Source organism: Hippopotamus amphibius, chromosome 1 (genome assembly GCF_030028045.1).
Source record: "Hippopotamus amphibius kiboko isolate mHipAmp2 chromosome 1, mHipAmp2.hap2, whole genome shotgun sequence".
Classification (NCBI taxonomy): Eukaryota; Metazoa; Chordata; class Mammalia; order Artiodactyla; family Hippopotamidae; genus Hippopotamus; species Hippopotamus amphibius.
Window position 1 is genome coordinate 12,378,828 of NC_080186.1, and position 22,849 is coordinate 12,401,676.

The window sequence follows — 22,849 nt, forward strand, 5'->3', positions numbered from 1 at the left end:
CACGCTGGCCAGAGAGCTTAGCTACCCGAGCCCCCCCCCAAACTGCATGGAGTGTCAAGGACGAAGGGCAACTATAAATAAAGAAGAGAGAATCACAGGAAAATAAACTATAAAAAAGAATTTTAAAAGGAGGGAAAAAAAGGAATAATTATGATAGTGGAGAAATCTAATAAACAAGCCAGGTGATAAGGTTAACATCAACAGTGATAAATCATGTTCACAGTGTATACCCTTGATGGGATGCGATGAAAAGGGCACTATACCGCTATGGTCTTCCTGCCCCAAATCCATAATGCTAAGTCTAACCATAAGAAAAACATCAGACAAACCATAATTGAATGATAGTCCACAAAATATCTGACAGTACCCCTAAAACTGTCAAGATCATCAAATAAGGAAGTCTAGGAAACTGTCACAGCCCAGAGGAACCTAAGGAGACATGAAGACTAAATGTAATGTATCCTGGATGAGATCTTGGAACAGAAAAAGGACCCCAGAATAAAAAAATAAGGAAATCTGAATAAAGTACAGATTTTAGTTAATAATAATGTAGCAATACTGGTTCATTAATTGTCATAAATGTACTATTATAACTAGATGTTAACAACAGGGAAAACTGGGTGTGGGAACTCTGTTCTATTCTAAAATTTAAAAGTCCACTTAAAAAGTAAAATTGATAATGCGAAACTAGTAAACTATAGAAAAAAATACAACTACTCACAGCATGTTACAGTAGGAAAAAACACAGACTTTACAGACAAAATCCTGCATTTCAATCACCGCTCCATCACTTACTGGCTGTGTGATCTTAGGTAAATTATTAAGTGATTCTCTGAGCTTCAGTTTCTTCATCTGCAAAATGGGGATAATAGTAGTGCCAACCTAGTTGGGTTGGTTTGAAAGTGAGATAGTATGTAGGAAGAGTCTGTGGCAAATAACACCCCACCTCCAAACCTTTCTCCATAATCACTGCCTCAGCAAGTAAGCTACTCCTGACTAGGGTTAACAGGTAGCTATTTCTACAAAGAAGCAGCTAAGAGAGCACAAAGCAGCCATTCTTAACAACAGTTACGGAGTCCAGTTTGGCAAAGTGAGGTCAGAGTTTGCACAATAAGAAAGCAAGAAGATTTTGCAGCGATCCAGGGTTTCCAAATTTAGGTAGGTTTAGAATCAACTGGGACATTTTCTTTTTTAAAATACAGATCCACCACTATCCCCAATCCCTTGAGATTAGGTGAGTGACTCTGTTACGAGGCTGAAGAATCTATATTTTTAGTCAGTTTCCCAGGTGGTTTGCTGTGTGGTTTTAGGAACAGTGGTCTTATCTTTCCCTCTTTACACAGCAAAGGAAATCGAGGCCCAGAGAATGCAAAAGTGATTAACTTCAAAGGTAAGTAGCTCAGGAGTAGCAAGGCCAAGATTAGAACAGGCATCTAGTTTGTATATCTCGGATCTTGATATGTTTTTCTGAAACAAAGGGCCTGAACCACAAGCCATCACTTGAAACTCCATGTGTGACTGAAAGGGAAGAAACTGGAAAGGAGAAAAAACAATCTTTGGGAAAGAAGATTCTATGGGGAGAATGTGGTAGGAAAATTAACTGTGCTCCAGGACTAGAGTTCACAGGCTGAGCTTTAAATCTTTACCTAACAAGTTTATATATAGGCTCTCCCAATATTTATAGACTCTCATAACTACGGAAAGTTTTAAAACGGAAATTTGTTCCCCCTTTGTAAATGGGTGTGAGCTAATGTTTAATAAATAAGTTTTGAAAATCAGAACAGTCTAGTATTAAGTGTAAAAATTCCTCCTTACAAATTTCAACCTTGATTAAAAGTAACCAAGAAAGGCTGTGACTTATGGTATTATATATTAAACAGATGCCAAAATTAGCCTCAGTTTGAATAAAGGGTGTTTTGGAAAGAGTGGTTCAAACATTAGTCTTTCGAAGTATCTATCCTAAGAACTACTCATTTGCTTTGGGAATTGGACATAGGTGGAGGCAAACAAAACTGTTTAAGAGTGAAGGTGTTACCTTAGTACAACACAAGGAGGTGAAACACTCAACCTCCTAGAACCACCTGGCAAAGACTACAATGAATATCCCTGAGCATTCATAATCACCCACCAGGATTTCTAATGGTTTCTGTTCTCTCCCACCCTTAATGACTTCATCTGAGTGATAAAGCAATCAGCAGAGAACTTCCACCAGTTCTTCCTCTGGATAAAGGGTCAATGTTCCTATTCACAGTCACCCCCTCCACTTGTATAGTAGATTCTGCCTTTGTCATTATTCGAAGACACTGTCCTAGCAATTAATTCTTCCTCTCTATCCAAATCAATTCCTCCCTCTAGAAGCTCACTGCCATCAGCATATAAACGTGCTATATCTGCCATCTTAAAAAAAAAATCCTGTCATTCTACAATCATCTCTACTTAGCACCTCACTTCCCTGCTGTCCTTTATAGCAACACTTAAAAAAAAATAATGTATTGTTCATACTTACTTTCTTCAACTCCTCTCTTCCCATTCTCTTAAAACCATTCCAAGGAGGCTTCATCCCTACCTCTCATTGAAAATATTCTCGTTACTAAATTCAAAGTCAATTCTCAGTCATTGTATGACTTGACCCCTTAGCTATATATGACATGGTTGATTACTTACTCCTCTCCTGGAAACATGTGCAAGTACGGTAGCTTCCAAGATGCCACATTCTCTGGTTTTCTCATACCACCCCTGCCCTCTTGCTCTTTCTCTAGTGTTTTGCGGTTTCCCCCTCTCCTCACTGATCTTCAAATGGAGTCTCCCAGACTTAGCCTCCTCTGTCTTCACTTACGCCCTTGTAATCTCATCCAGTCTCCCAGCTTTAAATCCATCTATACGACTCCCATTTGGCTATCTAGACAAATGTTTGTAGCCTGCATTTCTCCCCTGAACTCAAGACACATATGTTTTCCTACTCGGATGTCCTAATGTGCATTTCAAATTTAACACGTTTCAAACTGAATTTCTCATCTCTCCTGCACTTTGCCAACCCTGGCGACCCACAGTCTTACTCATCTCAGTGAATGCAACTCCTTTCTTTCAAGTGCCCAGGCTAAAAATCCTAACAGCCATTCTTTTTTCTTTCTTTCCTTCACTGCTTTTTATTGTAGAGTTCCAGTTCAGAAAAAGCTCTGTTCAAGGATGAATTCCAGCAGTGTTCCTATTGCCAGCAGGCAGCATTAAAGTCTTGGAATACGGAAGTAAGCCAGAGTAAATTCTGCTCCTTTTGAGTGAAGTAGCTTAAATATATGATAACATATGATTATGATCCTTAACGCAAACTTCACAGCCATCTTTTCTTGAGTTTCAATGATGAGCATTTATGGACAACAAACAAAGGTGAAATCATCCCAAGTATGATTTTTATTCAGATACTGTGCAAACTTATGGCCATCCTTGACTCCTCTTTTTCTTTCACACTCCATATTCCAACTGTGGGCTCTAACCAATGCATCCAATTTTTATTTTTCTGTTAACGCCCTAGTCCACATCACCATCATTTCTTGCATAAAGTATCACTACCATTTCTTAACTGACCTCATTTCTACACTTGCTCTCTTACAGTCTTCTCAGCAACCTCATGACCAGCCATTTCACTCAAAGAATATGACAAAGTCCACAAAGTCTTTGTAAAAGCCAGAAAGCCTTGTGTGTGCAACACCCTCTCCTCCCGTTATCTGTCCAGCCTCTCCTAGTGCACTCTCCTTTGTTCACTGTTCTAGCCACACGGGTTCCTCATTATCCCTTGACTGTCCCAAGCTCTGAACGCTGTGCTGGTTATTCTGTTTGGAATGTTCGTTCCTCAGCTATCCACATGGTTCACTTCTTGTACCCATCAAGTCTTTGTTCTGACGCCACCTTCGCCATGAGGTCTACCCTGATCCCCCTAGTTATAACCTTCCCCTATTCCTCATCCCCTTTACTATGCTATAGTTTTGCTTCAAGAGAGTTAATCAACTTCTAACATATTCTGTTATGTTCTTGTCATTTTAAATATATCTTCCCTCATTTGAATTTAATCTCCAGTAGTGTTTCTGTCTGTTTTAATCAGTCATGTATCCCCAGCATCTAAAACAATACCAGGCAGAAAGTAGGCAATGCATAAATATTTGCCGCATGAACAAATGAAGGGTGAGAGAAGAATTAACAGCAAAAAGACTGTACTGTCATTTAGGGGAAGTCAAGCCCTCTATTTTAAATGCCAAACTCTCCATAACAACTAATTCCTTGATACCACCACTTAAATGTTTAAAGAGATAAAAAAAGAAACCTCTTCCAAATATTTCTTCTCCGTTTCAGCAAATGGCCTCACTCTCTACCTAAGTGTACAAACCTGAAACATAAGTCAGCCTTGATTGACCCTCTCACCCTCCCATATGCAATCCATTAAGAAGTCCCATCAATTTTAACACAGAAATTCAGCTCAAATTCATTCACTTCTCTTTATCTCCACTGCGAGGACTCTAGTCCAAGCCATCACAGTCTCTCACCTCTACCATTCTGATAGCCTCCTATCTGTTCTCTCTGCTTTTTCTTGCCTCCTTTAATCCATTTCCTAAATAGCAGCAAAAGCGTTCTTTAAAATGTAAACAGGATCATAATACTCCTTTGCTTAAGATCTCAAAATCTCACAGACCTGGGTCTGTGAATGATTTGGCGCCCATCTGCACCTCAACTCCATCTGTGCCGCTCTACCCCTTCCTTGTTTTGCTACATCCACAAAGGTCTCCTTTCAGGTCCTTCAATATGTCCTATTCTTTGTACGTGCCATTATCACGTCCCATCACTCAGCATCTTTCATATCTCAGCAAAAAAGGCTGCCTTCTGTTTAAAGTAGCTCTCCCTGCTCTTATTCTGTATCTCATTCCTGGTTTTCTTCATAATTATTTTTTGTTTCTTCCCCATTAGAGTATAAGCTCCATGAGGGTAGGGATCACCTACCCTCACGTAGAAGGGAGGAGGTGGTACCTCACTGGAGATGTCGGAGACTTTCAACTGTAAGAGCTGTCACTGCAACACTCATCACCACCATACTCCCTCCAGATGCTCCCTCCTTCTATCATTTCAAAAGGAACACAGGATACAGTTTCACTGGCAAATCGCATTAATTCCAACTGCCATGGACTGAACTGTGTCCTCCCAAAATTCATACGCTGAAGTCCTAATCTCAGTGTGATGGCATATGGAGATGGGAGCTTTGGGAGATAATTAGGTTTAGATACTCTTCTAAAGAGGAAGCGATACCAGAACTCACTCTCTGCCACGTGAAGACACAGCAAGCTGTTAGCTCTCTGAGAGCCAGGAACAGAGCCTTCAGCAGCATCCCGATCTCGGACTCCTAGTCTCCAGAATTGTGAGAAATATATTTCTGTTGTTAAAGCCCCCCCACACTAAGGTATTTTGTTATGGCAGCCTACGCTAAGACACCAACCAAAATGACATGCTCCAGTCTCATCTGCAAAATAACCTAATACACATGTAAAAAGATATAGACAGTAGCCTTCTTTATCAAGATTCTGCTCCTAACCCAAACTGTTCCACTGTTTGTTTGATGCTCTTTTCCAAAGAGCTACACTTTTGAAGACAGCACTGAAAACTATCACTCTAGATACTCATCACTTGCAAATACTCAAATGCTATAAGACTTCACATCTGGTACCAAAGGGTGGTGGGTAGCACCCTCCCCTAAGCCACCATCCAACTTACCCACCTCCATGCACTAAAATGGGTGAGTCAGGCACACCAAGACATACCAACAATTGTGTTTTATTCAGAAAGACTCATTGATGTTTCAGTTAGGAAGTAATTTTGGCTGCGACTCATGACAGCATATAGAAACATTTCCTCAGGCAATCTTCCCATGGGATTTCTGCCTAAATGAGAATCTCACAGGACTCTTTATTAAACTACTGTTCGTTTGTTTTTTTAAAGAAGACATTTCAAAAAGCTCAGTTTTTCCCCTCTAAGACTAGGCTCTAATTGCAGATTAGACTGAAGCAGAAACTAGATTCTTTGAGACATTTAGTCAGAAAATGCCTAACTTTTAAACATTCAGGAGCTAACATGTTTTATAAAAGGGAACAGTCTAACACTGTATTTTTAAAACATTCAGATCTGTTGTAGAATCTGAATTACAAAGTCAGTTATTTCTCTGATACTTCTACTTTGGGGATTTCAAATCACAGTCTTTAAACTTAGTAGTTAACAGCAATAAAAACAAAAAAATCCTATGTCTATCTTTTAGGGAGAAATAAGTAAAAATAAGCAAAGTAGATGCCGACAGGCTATAAAGGTCCAGAGCTTCACATCTACAAGAAAGAGCAACACCCATGCTAAATTATCAAAGTTATAAAGCTTGGTTACAAAACAGAGAAAGGCAGTATTCACATTTTGTGACTGGAACATCGAAGCTACTCTGAAATGGGGCCCAGACAATAAGTACAGTGGCAACAGGATGCTTAAGCCAAAAAGACCCTCTACATTTTAGAATCTGTGATTCTAAGTATTAACCAATATTGCATTAAGTACAATAAGGGACAAAGTACTAGAAAAGGAAATGATCCAAAGTACAAAATTCTGAAGGCTCTAAAACAGTACCAATCTTCAAAAAATTTTAAAGATGAACACTTCATCTTCCCAATAATTTAAAAGAGTTTCATCTATGCAAAACCCAGCCCCACCTGTGAGTATCCACTGTCAGTATGCTCCTCCCTCCTATACCTGCCTATTGCAAAGGGAAGAAACAGCAGCTTGTAGCTTTGGGGAAGCAAAACATAGCTTCTTCTCATAAAAAGATTTCAAGCCCCTGGCCTAGACATTCATAGCAGTGATTACAGAAATAAAGGGAAACATAAACCTGCTTTCCCTACCTATTTAAAAACAGAATCTTCCGGTCCTCCTCCATATTTCTCCCAGAAAGATATGGTAATTTGTTCACAGTTACATGGAGAATTGGTGATTTTGCCAGGAAATGAAACTTATGTCTCCTCCCTCTTCGTCCAGTGCCCTTTCTAATATACCATGTTGCCTTCTGTTTAGTAATCAAAGTACATCAGGACCTAAATAGGTATGGAATCTGCCCAAGGAATACCAAAGTCTCCTCAGTCTTAGAGTGAATTCCGACCTTGAAAATCAAAATAAAGAATGTTTGGGAAAAGCTTGCCAACAAATCTAGCAGAATACTTTATACTCAGTGGACTCTATTTCTCCATCACACCAGCCCCTCCAATCTTATAACTGTGCCTTTTCAAACTGTCCCACCTCCTGAGTGCAAAAATAATTGTATGTGTGCGCACGCGCGTGTGTGTTTCTTCCCCAAGAAAGGTTAAGTGAAAAGAAAATAATCTAGTTTCTTTCTGCCAGAATTCTGGCATAGTGGGACTGTGCAGGAACGCAGCTACTGTGGGATCTTCCCACACTCCTGAGCTGTTAAAAGTAACCAGCAGAGGCACGTTCCACACACCCCCCACACAGCTGAGCTGGCAACAACAAAAGACATTCAGAGCTCTTAGCCCTGGGACAATGGCTTCTGTCAGTCCACCTCAGTTCTCACGACTGTGCTTCTGCTCTTACTTCAACTTCACACCGAAGAGCATATCACACCTGTACGAGTACTTGAGAAAGCCACATACATGAATTCACACAGCAGCACAGCAATTTTGGCAGGGTACCAATACTAATGAAAGTATAATTTAAAAAAAATTGAAAGACCCTACACAAGCATACTACTCTTAGCATTTACAAGCAGACTTGACAAAGGACCTGGGGCCCCAGTAATCTGTTCTTGAGACCGACACCAAAAGGATCAGGTAGAGTTTCCACGCAAAGGGAGTTACCTGGTAAGGAGGCAAAGATCAGCATTTTCTCTCTTACCTGAAGCCAAAGGTCGGATCCACTCTTTGCTATTTAGGTCAAGTCTCCAGAGGTCATTGAAGGCAGCATTGCAGCTGCTCTGGGTACAACCTCCAAACACATACATAGACTGATTAGCATCATAATAGCACGCACCTAGAAAGAAGACAATGAATGAATAACTGATGTCTACTTCTGAAGCCACTCTAACACCTTAACCATAGCCCATATCTTTCAAAGATCAATTATTTCACACATTACACAATTTTTCCCAGGTGCCAACCTTTCTAGAGCCAGCCTCTTGTTTTCAGTTTGATCAATATCACATTAACCTTTAAAATAAGGACCAGAGAAAAGCTATGGAAATGTTATTTCTGAGCACACTAAGCAAACTGACAATGATATCATTAAATAAGACAGTATAATTCTAGTAAGAGCACACAAGAATTCAGATTAAGGGTGCTCAGTGAGTGAAATTTCAGCACAGCTGCATAATTAATCTAAATCTGTATCATTATCCTCTAGGGCTAGGTGAAGATAGTCGGTGCTAACAGAAGTACTCTGTCCTCCCATTTCTCTCCACCAGTCCTCCTCTTACTGCTTTTGCTCACAGATGAAACATGAAGCACAAAACAAGACTTTATATGAAAGAGAATGACAGAAAACAACTGTAGTCAAGGTCATAAAGTAACCACATATACAGAACCAATGTAGCTCAGGGATCTCAGAAGTAGTATGGCCCCCAAACAACCGAGAGAAAAAACATGAAAGTCATTAAGCCCCTAGGTGTATCCAAAAGCCACCCAGGCCAACTGGTTAGTGCTGAATAGAAAACCAATGCAGTAAGTAATATTTAAAAAGCACCAAGGTCTCTAAGAATAGCCTTTTTAACTAGGTGGTTATATACACCTCACCAATGGGCACTATTCTGAAGAAAAGAGTCAATGACTGTGAGAGGGGCTGTTCCCCTAAAACCAGAAAGACCAGAGCCAGAGTCCAGATGAGAGACATGAAAGCTAAGCTCTGTCACCTTGCTTCTCACTGGAAAGCTCACTTAGCCTCTATCTTTTGGAAAAGATGACCATACTCCTTACAGTCCTGCATTTACCAACTTGGATTTCAGGAAAAGGGCTAAGCAAAACTTTTCATTCACTTCATGCATACCAGTGGGAAAAACAGACCTCTCAGTTTGAAACTAGGCTAAAACAGTTAAGTGTCACATAAAAGAAAGTGGAAGTGGAAAAGAAATTCAGAGATTCAACCCACTAGTGCATGGTTTCAGTGACCACCCAGTTTATCTGTTGGTCTGGTTCAGCTTATTAGCACACTACTCTTTTTAAGATCTCTTCTGAACTCTGGCACCACTTACTCAAGTTCAGAAAAAAGGAAAGGCCACTGCTATAATTACCTCTGTGATATATACTAGCTCTGGGATAACCCTTCTTTTTTATTTTTTCTTAACTCAGCCCATTTGACAGGCCTTAAAGGACTCTCTACATTAGGAAAGCAAGTCTGAAAATTGGATGAGTTAAAAAATAATAAAAGCAATGTGTTCAGTCACTTATACCCAGTAATCTCAGCCAATGGAAAGAGTAAATCCAAAACATCTGACCTCTGACACTGTGCAATAACGGAGCTACAGACTTTTCAAATTAATAAATAAATTAAAGAAACTAATGATGTGAAGAAATGAAATACCATTTAATCATCAACAGGCTCACATTTGCAAAATACTTAATTACTCCCAGAGCTCAAACGTGCTACAATGGTATATGAAGGTTTAAATGATTTTACACTTTCCACTCTTCCTTTCCCCTGCCCCCGTCTCCCTCTCTCTCTCCCTCTCCCTCCCTCTCTGTCTTTTGGTTGTGTTGTGCAGCTTGCGGGATCTTAGTTCCCTGACCAGGGATCAAACCTGGGCCCCTGCAGTGAAAGCTCACAGTCCTAACCACTGGACTGCCAGGGCATTCCCCCAACCCCTTTTCTTTCCCTACTGACTTTCTTTGCCTTTGAAAATAACTTTTAATCCATATCTACATCAGTTTTTAAATTAACATTCCAATAAGAAAGTCTATTACGAAGTAAAATCCTGGGAATTCTCTGGCAGTCCAGTGGTTAGGACTCTGCTTTCACTGCCAAAGCCTGAGTTCAATCCCACAAGCTGTGTGGTGTGGCCCAAAGGAAAAAAAAAAAAGAAGTAAAATCCTATGTGATTCCATTTCTCATGTTTCAGGTTTGTTAAGAACAGCAAATAACAAAGGATCAAGTTAGATGACATTAAACAAACAAAAAGGATAATTACTGAAGCCACACTTTAATCTCCACTAAAGGAGCTGAGCTTCAGGTATCCTGGTCTCCTCACACCTTTTTTGAACTAGCTACTCCAACAAATTGGGGCAATTTTGAACTGAACCAACTGGTACCTGGCATAAAAGAACCTTCTCTTCCTCTTGATAATGCATAACCACAGAACAGAAATTAGCAATGTCCTCTGACTTCTGAAACCTTAACTGATGTCCATTATAACAATGTTTAATAAGACAAATCCATGATTTCATAACTAAAAGAGTCGGGCTTGTTTATGTCCCACTATTCCTCAAAGATCAACTCTTGGCAGCTGCTTCCTTCATGTAGCAAAAAAGCACAGTGCCTTTATTTTTCAAAGAGGTAGCAAACATTCTTCTTCTCTATTTGGATTGAAAACCTAGCCAGAAGCTGGGCCCCATGAGGTCCTTACCACGTGTATTTTAATCCTATACTAAAATAAGGCAATCGGCATTTTCCTGCTTCTCTTTGAGCAAACAAAGGTTTCTGGAAGAGGAAGGCACAGCCCAAACTCTATGCAAAGCTAATGGGACTGAAACGACAAGTTTCACACACTGTATTTTCAATGTCCAGCAGTCATTATCAACAAAGCTTGGAGAGGAAGGGAGTCAATTTAGGCAGCTATGTTTAGAACTCAGATATAATGGGAATGAGAAAATAGCCATCAATAACACACTCAAATATTTTAAGCATCCTACTGAACTATGTTTGTCTATTTTTATTTAAGATGCCTACATGTTGGTCTGGGTGGGGGCTGGGGACCCAACAAGTTCAACGAGCCTTTTAGAAAAAATTAAGAATTTAAGCAAATACCAGGGCTCAAGTAGATACTTCCTTTTACCAAAGTTCTCCACCCAAACAGAACATTTTCCTTTCAGAACATCTAGACCACTGGAATGTGCTATACAATAGTTACCATTCATAGTATGGTATGACTACTCCGCTAAGAAATAACATTAAGAATGTGATTATTCCAACTGCTAAATCTCTTCAAGTTTTCTGAAATGTGCTTGACTGCTCCACAACTACTGCAAGTCACATACCTCAAGTTAAAATCTAATAATCCCTATTCGAAGACAAGTCAAATATTCACAATTACACACACAAAAAGCAAAGAGTTCTTCAGTATTCTGAATACTTTCCTACTGTATTATAATCTTCTAAAGTACAAGGTCTTCTAGTTGCTTCACATTTTCCATGGTGCCTAGTAGTGACTGTTCACTGAACTCTAATTTTTGCACTTTCAGAGGTTAAATTCTCGTTTCCTCACTTGTCTCCAGGGAAAGGTCCTGAGGCATTTATCCCATGCTTAGAGACTATGCTGTCATGTGTCTCACATCTACAAGCCAGGACATATTTGATAAGCCCTGTAATTACATAACTATGGAATAAGAAAGACTGGTTATCCAGTCTGGGCCTGCTGGCTATTGCAGGAGCAAGATTAGCAAGGGTATGGAATGACTTGACCATATTTGCAGCCTAAACACTAAAAGGTTTTTCAAAACATAATGCTGGGGGACTTCCCTGGTGGTGCAGTGGTTAAGAATCCACCTGCTAGTGCAGGGGACATGGGTTTGAGCCCTGGTCCGGGAAGATCCCACATATCTCGGAGCAACTAAGCTCGTGCGCCACAACTACTGAGCCCATGTGCTGCAATTACTGAAGCCCACGAGCCTAGAGCCCACGCTCTGCAACAAAAGAAGCCACTGCAACAAGAAGCCTGTGCACCACAACGAAGAGTAGCCCCCACTAGCCGCAACCAGAGAGAAGGCCACGTGCAGCAACAAAGACCCAACGTAGTCAATAAACAAACAAACAAACAAACAAACATAATGCTGGGGACTCAACAGACCCCTGTATCAACCTGAAAGGGCCATTCTACCTTAATCAAGGATTGCATGATTGGCCATGCAGACACTCATCAAATAACTAAGAGAACTGGCTTTGTTTTACTCCCCCTGCATTTTCTGTCCCAGACTTTTACAGAAGAAAGAAGCTCTATTGCCTGTATCTTCGTTACACAATTCCACAGAATTAATAGATGTCAACTATGAACCAGGTGTTGTGAAAGATACACAGATGTCTAAGACATGGAGCCTGGCTGTCCTCAAGTAGACAACAGCCTTGTGGAGGAGAATCATCATCGTCCTATCATTCTGCAAGTTAAATACATATTTTTACAAATGTTTCCTCAATTAATTTTCCTAGCAACCCTGTGGCATAAACAGAATTTGTCATACACATACACATTTTACAGATAAGGAAACTGTGGGTTAGAGGAGCCAAGGAATTTACTTCCCAAGTCTAAAGTTCTTCCTTTGCATGCAGCCTCTCTTACACAGATAATTACAGTAAAAGACAGGTGGTAATAAACATTAAGAGGAAGGTATGAAGAATGTACCGAAGGAGCATAAGCAGAGAAAGAGAAGAGCTTAATCTCCATGGTGGGAAACGTGAGAGCAGTTTGAAAGAAGGTGGCTTTTGGTTTTGTCTCTGAGATGGGTTTTAGAGGTCAGGACATTTTCAGTCAATTGACATGGGGCAAACAAGTCTAGGGGTGAAAAGGAATGGGAGGGGAAGGGAAAATGAAATCAGGGCCTCTAAGCAAAGCCACGAAGTAGGGAAGTTTAAGACAAGCAAGGAATCTCATGTGGGTAGAACCTGGCTGTGTAAGGGTGCAGCAGTGAGTCAAGCTGAAAAGGTAAGCTGGGTGAATGCCAGGTGGAGTGGAAACTTCTACATGCAGCGCAAAAAGGCTGAGGCTTTTTGGCAGAGGAATGACAGGGTTGATTTCATGTTTCAGATTTGCAGTGTTTCCTGACAGGGGCTCCTGTCATTTTGAGCAGGTCTATTCTTTGTGTGCAGGGTCATCCCATTCACTGTAAGACACTTAGCAACCCTGGTCCCTACCTAGTAACTGCCTGTAGTACTTTCCAGTCAAGACAATAAACAATGACCTTACACATTTCCAAATGCCCTAGGAGGTGGCACTGTCCCCAGTTTTAGAGATGGCTGCCAACTGTCTAGACCAGGTTCAGATGAAGAGAGAGGAAAGGAAAGGAGGCTGTTTAGAAAAGATTTAGGTGGACTTCCTTGGCAGTCCAGTGGTTAAGACTCCACGCTTCCACTGTAGGAGGCATGGGTTTCATCCCTTGTTAGAGAACTAAGATCTCGCGTGCCACGAGGTGCAGCCAAAAAAAAAAAGATTTAGGAAAGGTGGAATGATTAAGTCATAAGTGTGAGTAATGGGGGGGGGTTAAAAGCAAAGATATCAGAGAGATTGCAGAGACAGAACAGAATTAACAAGATTTGACTTTTGTTGTTGAGGGAGGGAGAGGAATTGATGATTAATCCAAGATTTCAAGCTTGTATAATTGAGAGAATGATAATATCATTAACGAAATTAGGGAGAGGAGAAAATCTGGGGGAAACTACTAAATTCTACTTTGGGCTGACTAAATATGATACATCTGTGTATCTTTGTGGTTCATAATAAGAGCAAAGAACTGGAAATGTGGATCTTAAGCTCAACACAAGTTAGGTATAAGGAATAAAATAGAGCTCAAGGGAGAAATACAGAGTTGGAAGTTGAAGGAGCTAAGGAAAAAAATGAAAAGAATGCCTTGTTTTCAACCTATTTTGAAAACTGCCCATTCCCTGTAACAATCTTCTTCAGTTTGCCAGTTAGCAAGTAGAGACAGATGGAAGGAAACAATAAAGAGCCCGAAAGAGACAATGAAAGACAATGAGACACAGAGATACCACTGAAAAAAATCTATGGCACTTTTTCTTAGATTGCAAGGAAATGAAAAAAAAATTTTTAAGCAAAAACAAACATCAAAATCCACCAATCGGACTTCCTAGGTGGCACAGTGGTAAAGAATCCGCCTGCCAATGCAGGGGACAGGGGTTCGAGCCCTGCCCTGGGAGGATTCCACATGCCACAGAGCAACTAAGCCCGTGCACCTAAAAAAAAAAGAAAAAAAAAAAAAAATCCACCAACCTCTGAGCTTCTGTGAGCTTACTCATAGTACTATTCCTTTCTATTTCCCCTTCAAAAAACTACCTCTGTTTTGTGGTAATACTCTTTTCAAAAGCTAGTTAACTGAAAAATATTTTTTCCCTCTCTCATCAGAAAGCCAAACTGTTGCTATGATAATTATTCACCCCTATTTCCTATTTTGGTTTCAATTTTACCCAGATTCATTTGACTTCCCTCACTTAGGGTTCTAAAACTACTTGTTTCAAAAACACCATCCTAAAAAAAGCCTTATCTTTAGAAACCTCATCTCTGCTTCTCATTCCAATCATCTGTAGGTAATTGAAGTTATCTCTCCCTCGACAATAAATATTGGACCTAATATGGATCCTCCTTTAATTTTATTAAATATTCTCAGCAAGGATTCATGTATAGTTTATTGCAGTGATGATTAAAAGTGTGGTCTGTGGACCTCTGAAAACATCTGAGACTCTTTCAAAACTATTTTTATTACAATAATAATAATATGTAGCAGTAGTAGTAATAGTCGTAGAAGTAGTAATTAATTGTTTTTTTCACTGTATTGACATCTGCACTAATGGTGCCAAAGCAATGCTAGGGAGAACTGCTGCAGCGTGTGCGTGACTCAAGGTAAGGGAGCTCGGCTACTGTAGTGATCACTGTGCTCTTCACTACCACACACTCACAGATTAAAACAAACAGAGCCAGTTCTGACTTCACAGATCCCCCAAAGAGTCTCACAGACGCCTTCCTCCCCCAGAGTCCAGGAATCACACTTTAAGATCTACTGCTCTAGGGGGTTTACAATAGCACAAGTAAAAATAGCTCCCTGAGAGAACTGGAAACACAGCAAATAGTTTGACCCGTTCCTTTGATCTATTTAGATCCAGTTCAAAGGCAATGATGAGTTATTGTTTATTGAACTCTCCTCTGGATATAAGAATATAGCATATAGTCTGGGGTAGTCAACCTCCAAGAGGCCTCCAAGAATCCTCACTTCCTGGTATTACACCCTTGGTCAATCCCTGTGTGACCTATAGGACAGAGCAGAAAAGATGGTTTTCACCTCAGAGATTAGGTTGTAAAAGATACCATGGCTGCTATCTTAGTGCCTGTCTCTGTTTCTCTCTCAGATTATTCATTTTGTGGGAAGTCAGCAGTCAAGTCGTGAGCAGCTCTATGGAGAGGTCCATGGAGTAAGGAACTGAGTCTCCTATGAACAGTTACCGAGTGAGCTTGGAAGCAAGATTTCCCAGGCCCCAGCCAAGCCCTCAGGTGACTGCAGCCCAGGCTGACAGACTGACTGCAGCCTCATGAGATACCCTGAACCAGAACCTCCCAGCTAAGCCACACCCAAATTCCTGACCCTCAGGAAGTCTGTGAGATAATAAATGTTGTTTTAAGCTGCTAAGTTTGCAGGTAATTTTTATGCAACATAGGTAACCAATAACCCTCCTTCCCCTCAAGAGTTCAAAATACGGCTTAAAAAAAAAAAAAAGACACAAACATACAAGCTAACAATGAAAGACAATGTGAGTTAAGTGCCAAATTAATTCTCCAGACGTAAACGCAGAACAGGAAAATTTTTTCTGTGGGCTAGAGAGTTGAGAAAAGGTTTCCCAAAGGAGTGAGAACTTCAACTGAGTTTTCAAGAAGCAGGCTTCAGCTAAGTGGATGGGAATACTCTAGAGAGGAAGAAACAAGTACAGCAAAGGGACAACTTGAAAGAGGAGAGCTCTTGTGAAAAGTTGGGAGATGAAGTGGTAAATTTAGAAGTAAGTCAACTTAAAGAGGGTTTTAAATATAAGATTAAGTTTAGCTTTTATCCTGTAGGCACTGTACAGACACTGAAGGTTTCTCAACACAGAACTAACATAACTAAAGCAGTAGTTCTGAGAACTTTCTAAGAGGCTTCCCTCTCCTCTCAATGAACTTTCTTTATGTAAAATCATTAATAAATACACCTTTACTGGCCTAAGATATATCACATCTCAGTCTCACTTTGATGAAGGGATATAAATCACTAATAGAATAAAATGGTAACAGGAATTCCCTGGCAGTCCAGGGGTTAAGACTCAGTGCTCTTACTGTTGGGGACTGGGTTCAATCTCTGGTGGGGGATCTAAGATCCTGCAAGGTGCATGGAGCAACTTAAAAAAAAAAAAAAAAGAATAAAATGGTATCTACAAAAATCACTTAGTTACTTCTAAAATAAGTTGAAAACTCTGAATTATATCTATTTGCCAGAACATTTTATTTATAATTTTACTACTTAAATTTGTATTTTATAATCAATATCTTTTATGTTCAAAATATTTTGTGACCATAGTCAAATTCAGTGTTTGCTGGATATATACTATGTTAAAATAAAGAGCTACTGCAAGAGTTAGTGCTAAGCTCTGGTTACTCCCTAAGCAGGATCCCAGAAACACCCTCACGTATGCTTTTCCTTTGTTTTCCTCTTACATGATGTCAAAAGTTTAAAAGCCTAAGCATAACACCTTGACCTCTCTGGAGTAGAGATACTAGAAAAACCCAATGAAAAAGCAGAACATAAAATGATACCACAGCGCTTACAATATATTTAGGTTCATGCTCTTCCCTAATCCTGATTGTAAAGTTAATATAAACTCTCACTTTACATTTTCTTCATTAAAAAGTCAGACAAAATACAAGCCTCCAAAGTAGTTTCTGGAAACATAACCAGAGGCAGGATGGGATCTGCTTTCACAGTAAATACTCACTGTGTGAGAACCGCTGAGTGATTGGGGTTCCAGGATAAGGGTAAGTCCGACTCTCCCACTGAATGTTTCCTTCCTGGACAGCCTTTATGAAACCATGATAACACTGGTGGGCTACACCTAAAGACAAAAATAACAAATGCCTCAGCCTAGACTCTTCCCTTGTAAATCAAATGATTAAAAGTGCATCTATTAATTGTCTTATCACTTTTCTAAGATGTAAGTTTCTTTGAGGAACTCCAAATTCCTTTGATTTTTCATTCAAAGACAGAAAACCGAATCATGGAATTTCAGAACTGGAAGATCTAACCCTTTCAATTTACCACGGTTAAGTAACTCCTGCAAGGTTACAAATGAGCTCACACTTTAAATCTGCTCCCCTTACGTTGTATCATGAGGCAACACATCAAAATAACTGGTGCTATTTACTCCAAAGCAAAGGGCTTGGGAGATAATCTAGTTTTGTGAGAAAAAGTATAGTAAAACAGTCTCTAGAATATAACAGCTGTTCAGTAAATATCTATGGTTAGACCATGGCAACCAAGTAGTCTCCATCTTAAACAAGGAGTAATAATTAGCTGACAGTGGATTATGAAATGATGAATTTACAACTAAGGAAAGCTGTTTTTAAAAAAAATCAAGAGTTTTTACTATAATGCTGGATACATGTCATTATATATATGTCCAAATTCACAGAATGTACACCCTAATATAAACTACAGACTTTGGGTGATAATGATGTATCAATGTAGGATCACCAATTATAAGAAATGTACCACTCTGCTGAAGGATGTTGAAAGTAGGGGAGGCTGTGCACGTCTGGGGCAGGGGGTAAATGGGAAATCTATGAACCTGCTCAATTCTGCTGTAAACCTAAAACCACTCTAAAAAAATAAAGTCTTTCTAAAAAAGTGAGAGCTTCATACTTTTGGAACAATCTGTTTTTCCAACACATGAAATTACTTTCTTATTTCAAAGAGAAACATTTTGAATGAAAAGTACAACCGATTATTTACATTTTGAAAGAATGTATCACTCTTGAATTTATGTCACCTTAGTGGATCCTTAAGCAGGATTACAGAACATGTTTTCCAATGATGTATAATTATCCCCTGGCTGAACTCACAGTTAAGAATTGGAATATTAAAAAGATAAGGCCATTTTTAATGTGTGACCATACTGCCAACTACACTCTGATGAAGTAATACAGATTTGCAAATGCTGAACTGAGGTAAGGCAGTAATGAATAAAAGACAGATACATAATGATTGAGGGAAAAAAAGCTGTCTTGGCAATGACTTTCCCCAGAAGATCTAAGACTGTGTGTATTATGTTAAGGTTCCTCTCTCTTAAAAAAAGATAAAAATGATAAGAATGCCAAATAAAACCTAAGAATAAATTCATATATTTGATTAGATCACCACCCTTCTCCTGGGATTCTCCAACCCCTCTTCTAGAAGTGAAACCATCTATTTCCACAGTGTAGGGAACCAATCTCTCCTGAAGAGTCCATTAACTCTGCAAACAGAAGCAGGCTGTGCATACCAGTATTACCAGTTGTGAGCAGATGAGCACAGGGCCCAACAAGCGGTTTCAACACAGCTGATCTTCATTTTATTAGCTCTCTAAGTTTGACTTTGGACAACTGACGAGGAACCTACTCCTCAGAGAACCACTCTGACTGGAGGAGAAGATTTTAAGACTGATTCAGATCTAAAGGTTTTTCTCTCTCATATCTCTGGCTGCCTTGTTCCCATGAGGAAAGAAAAAAATTGACACAACCCTTGCTTTGATCAAAGATTATTCAACTGGCTCGGTCATCTTCATTCAAAAAATGGGCCCTTTTGGGACTTCCCTAGTGGCGCAGTGGCACACGCGTTTGATCCCTGGTCCAGGAAGATCCCACATGCCTCGGAGTTACTAAGCCTGTGAGCCACAACTACTGAGACTGTGTGCTGCAACTACTGAAGCCCAGGCGCCTAGAGCTGGTGCTCTGCAATAAAAGAAGCCATCACAATGAGAAGCCCAAGCACTGCAAGGAAGAGTAGCCCCCGCTCTCTGCAACTAGAGAAAGCCTGCATGGAGCAAGAAAGACCCAAAGGAACCTAATTAATTAATTAATTAAAAAAATAAAAACAAAAAATGGGCCCTCTCCAACCTAAAATGGAATGAAACCAAATAACTGCTATTAATTAAAAATACAGTATAACTAGTAACCTCAATATTTAGCTCAAGTTGAAATCTTGATTAGAAAATGGAGGGGAAAAAAGGAGAAACATTTTAAAAAGTAAAAGACACACACAGGGCCTGTGCTGTTCATAGATAAAATCAAGCAGTAAATGCTCTCATAACCCCATGTCTGCCACAATTAGCTACTTCAAGCTATTCATAGTTCGCTATGAGGATTGTACAGCAGTTACAATAGTCCTGACAAAGGTAAGAGTTATATGAAAGTTAGCTGTTGCTGTCAATCCATATCCATCCCTACTCTACCTATTCAAGAACAATACAGTTTACCAGATCAGCCCCAAAAATATGCTTATTGGGAGGTAAAAATAAATCATTCAAACAAATTTTAAATAAATAAGTAAACCTTTCCACTTTCCACAGTACCTTTAATAAGTCGATACCACTGTTTGCAGACAAGGGCTGCAGTTTTGTGTTCCTGGTATGGTGAAAGAAAGGACAGGATATACTCCAAAACCTCTTCCGGTAACTCAGACATGGACCTATTATGTCTAGTCTCCTCAACCTCCAATACTGGGTGGGGCTCCTCATCTTGCTCCATTGTCCCTTCCAGCACAGTTTCTTCTTGGTCCACAGCCATGAAACTGTCATCTTCACTGTCCGAGGAGCTGGCCATGACATTCCACTTGACAGCTACAGTGGGAAAGAAACAAACATCAGTATACACTGTCTGAAGTTCTGAAATAAATCAGGCACACACATCCAAACTTTTCATGATTTCTTTTAGATGCTCAATACGAAATCTGTCCTTTAGCGCTTTCCCACACTAGCTGTGAACCACCTTAATTTGTCAGGTACAGCTCAAATACCAAGACCATCCCGAATATCTAATAAATCCCTAACGGCTTCTGATGGTATTTTTTCTCTCCACTGAAATCCAGAGTGAGAGCTGAATTCTGGTATAACCATAAAACCAAAAGATCTGTTCTCAATAACTCCTCTAATTTAAGGATCTGACTGGCAGACAGCAAAGAGAACAGCAACCAGCTCCTCTTGGCCAGCAATGATTCAAGACCTTGGGGACTTCCCTGGTGGTGCAGTGGTTAAGAATCCGCCTGCCAATGCAGGGGACACAGGCTCAATCCCTGGTGCGGGAAGATCATACTTCTACATCATAACATTCCAAGGAATGAAAAACTGGAAACGATACAATACAAATGCCCACCACCAACAGAACAGATAAATCGTGGTACATTCACACAATGGAATACTATACAGTAAGGAACCACAGATACACACATGGATAAATCTCTCAAACATAGTACCGAGCAAAAGTAGACAGAATAGTACATACTACATGACCATTCTTGTATCAAGTTCAAAACTAGGCAAAATTAATTTATGTTGTTGCAAGTAACGATAGTGGTTAAGGATAGTGGTTACCAAAGGTAACCACTGGGAGGCTCTTGGGTACTAGTAAAATTTCCTGATTGGGTAATGGTTACACAGATGTGTTTGGTTTGTGAAAAATTCACCAAGCTGAATACTTAATGCACTTTTCTAAAGTTTACCAAAATAAGCCACTATGAACAGTTACCTCTAGTGGAGGTAATTCATTTTTAAAAAAATATTATGGGTATTTTTAAATGTCTTTGTGCTATCTGTATTCCCTAAATTTTCTAGAAAGATCACAAGTTAAAACACACACAGAGGGACTCTGCTGGTGGCAGAGTAGTTAAAAATCTGCCTGCCAATGCAGGGGACACGGGTTCTATCCCTGGGCTGGGAAGATCCCACATACCATGGAGCAACTAAACCTGTGCACCACAATCACTGAGCCTGCACTCTAGAGCCCACGAGCCAGAACTACTGAGCCCACATGCCCACAACTACTGAAGGCCATGCACCTAGAGCCCGTGCTCTGCAATGAGAAGCCACCACAATGAGAAGCCCACATACCAAAGAGTAGCCCCTGTTCACTACAACTAGAGAAAGCCTGTGCACAGCAATGAAGACCCAACGCGGCCAAAAAATAAAATTAAGAAAAAATAAACAAAACACACACACACACAGAGGCAGGCAATTCATTTATCCCAAGACAATGATGTTTCATGCAAAGTCTGAGGTAAAAATAGTAAAATGAAAGAAATAGGGTGATTTATATAAGAGGTGTGTCACAGATTAGATTCCAGAGGCAGCAGATGCTAAAATAAAATTAGGAATGAAAAACGTTTAATGGGGAGAACTCTTATGAGACGAGAAGAGTAGGACTGAGCAGGAGGAGCCATCAGACCATAAGGCAGATCTGTCAAGGCCTGTCCAACAGAGAGCTTGGGAGCACGGACAGCCAGGCAGTGGACTCCAGTGCTGGGCAAGATCACTTAGATCACTGCTCTGCTCACCATCACTGGCTATTCTGAGAAGAGCATGACCTTGTTTCCAATGCTGAGGCAGACCCTGAAAGGACTAACAGCTTTCTTTAGCTACATTCCTTACAAGTGGGCAGCAGGTCATTTCCTGAAGGGACACCTGAGTTCGTTTTATAATTTTTTAATACATCTATTCCCTTGACCATACACACCTACCCTGACCATTCACTATGCCATTCACCTTACAAATTTCCAGCATTCCCTCTAGCACTAACAAGAAGGATAAGAAATAACAGGAAGAGAAGAGTGATCTGGAAATATACATTGGGGCCTTGAGGAAGATGTGAAACGTTCCAAAAGTTGGGGGGTGGGGTGGGTAGGGAGAGCAAAGAACAAAAACTTCCCACCTCATCTCTACCACTCCTGTAATTCACATACTAATTATGTACAACATCTTAAAACTCTAAGAATAATCACATTAAGGAAAACATGAGTCAAAGCTCATCAAATTGCTCCCAACATACTTTATCTACCAAATTAGCTCATAATACTGCAATGTGTCCTAGAAAGTGGCTGCCAGAATCTTGATGATGATGAACAACTGGTGGCTAATGAGAAGTGGGGGAGTAGCCCCAATCCTCCTAGTTGGGGGAGAGGGGTGGTGGCAGAGACAGGGCATCAGCAATTCCCTCCATTCCTCAAAAGTAGAGAAATATTGTGATAGGTTTACTATAAACTGTATTAAATAAAAGATCCTAGATAGTTAGCCACCTCTGCCCTACTTTAAGTGAACTGTTTTTCTACATGCTTAACTTGCTAGAGGAAGGCCTTTCCATTTCCAGACCTAACTCCTACCCTAAAGAGTACAGTTACATCTCGGAAACTGGGACATGTGTAGAGACATGGATGGACCTAGAGACTGTCATACAGAGTGAAGTAGGTCAGAAAGAGAAAAACAAATATCGTATATTAACACATATACGCGGAATATAGAAAAATGGTACAAACCAACCAGTCTGCAAAGCAGAAACAGAGACACAGATATAGAGAACAAACATGGACATCAAGTGGGGAAGAAAGCGGTGGGGGGGAATGAACTGGGAGATTGGGATTGTCATATATATATATATATATATATATATATATATAACTAATAAGAAAAAAAATCAAATTGTACACTTTCAATACATGCAGTTTACTATGTCAATTGTATCTCAATAAAAGTTCTTAAAGAAAAAAAAAAGAGTACAGTTACATGTCAAAATGACTATACTGCCCAAGACAATTTAGATTCAATGCAATCCCTATCAAATTACCAATGGCATTTTTCA

General features: G+C 39.9%; 1 protein-coding gene across 3 annotated transcripts in view; it reads right to left on the minus strand.

Moving 5' to 3' along the window:
* Window positions 1–22,849, minus strand: part of FBXO42 (F-box protein 42) — a 65,902-nt gene that overhangs the window by 19,472 nt on the left and 23,581 nt on the right. For all 3 annotated transcript variants that reach the window (XM_057697597.1, XM_057697609.1, XM_057697602.1), the window contains 3 exons: window positions 19,576–19,842; window positions 16,966–17,082; window positions 7,918–8,052 (listed from right to left, as the gene is read on the minus strand). In XM_057697597.1, coding sequence (XP_057553580.1) covers window positions 7,918–8,052; window positions 16,966–17,082; window positions 19,576–19,825 — 502 coding nt within the window. In that variant the 5' untranslated portion in view covers window positions 19,826–19,842. The remainder of the gene's footprint in view (window positions 1–7,917; window positions 8,053–16,965; window positions 17,083–19,575; window positions 19,843–22,849) is intronic.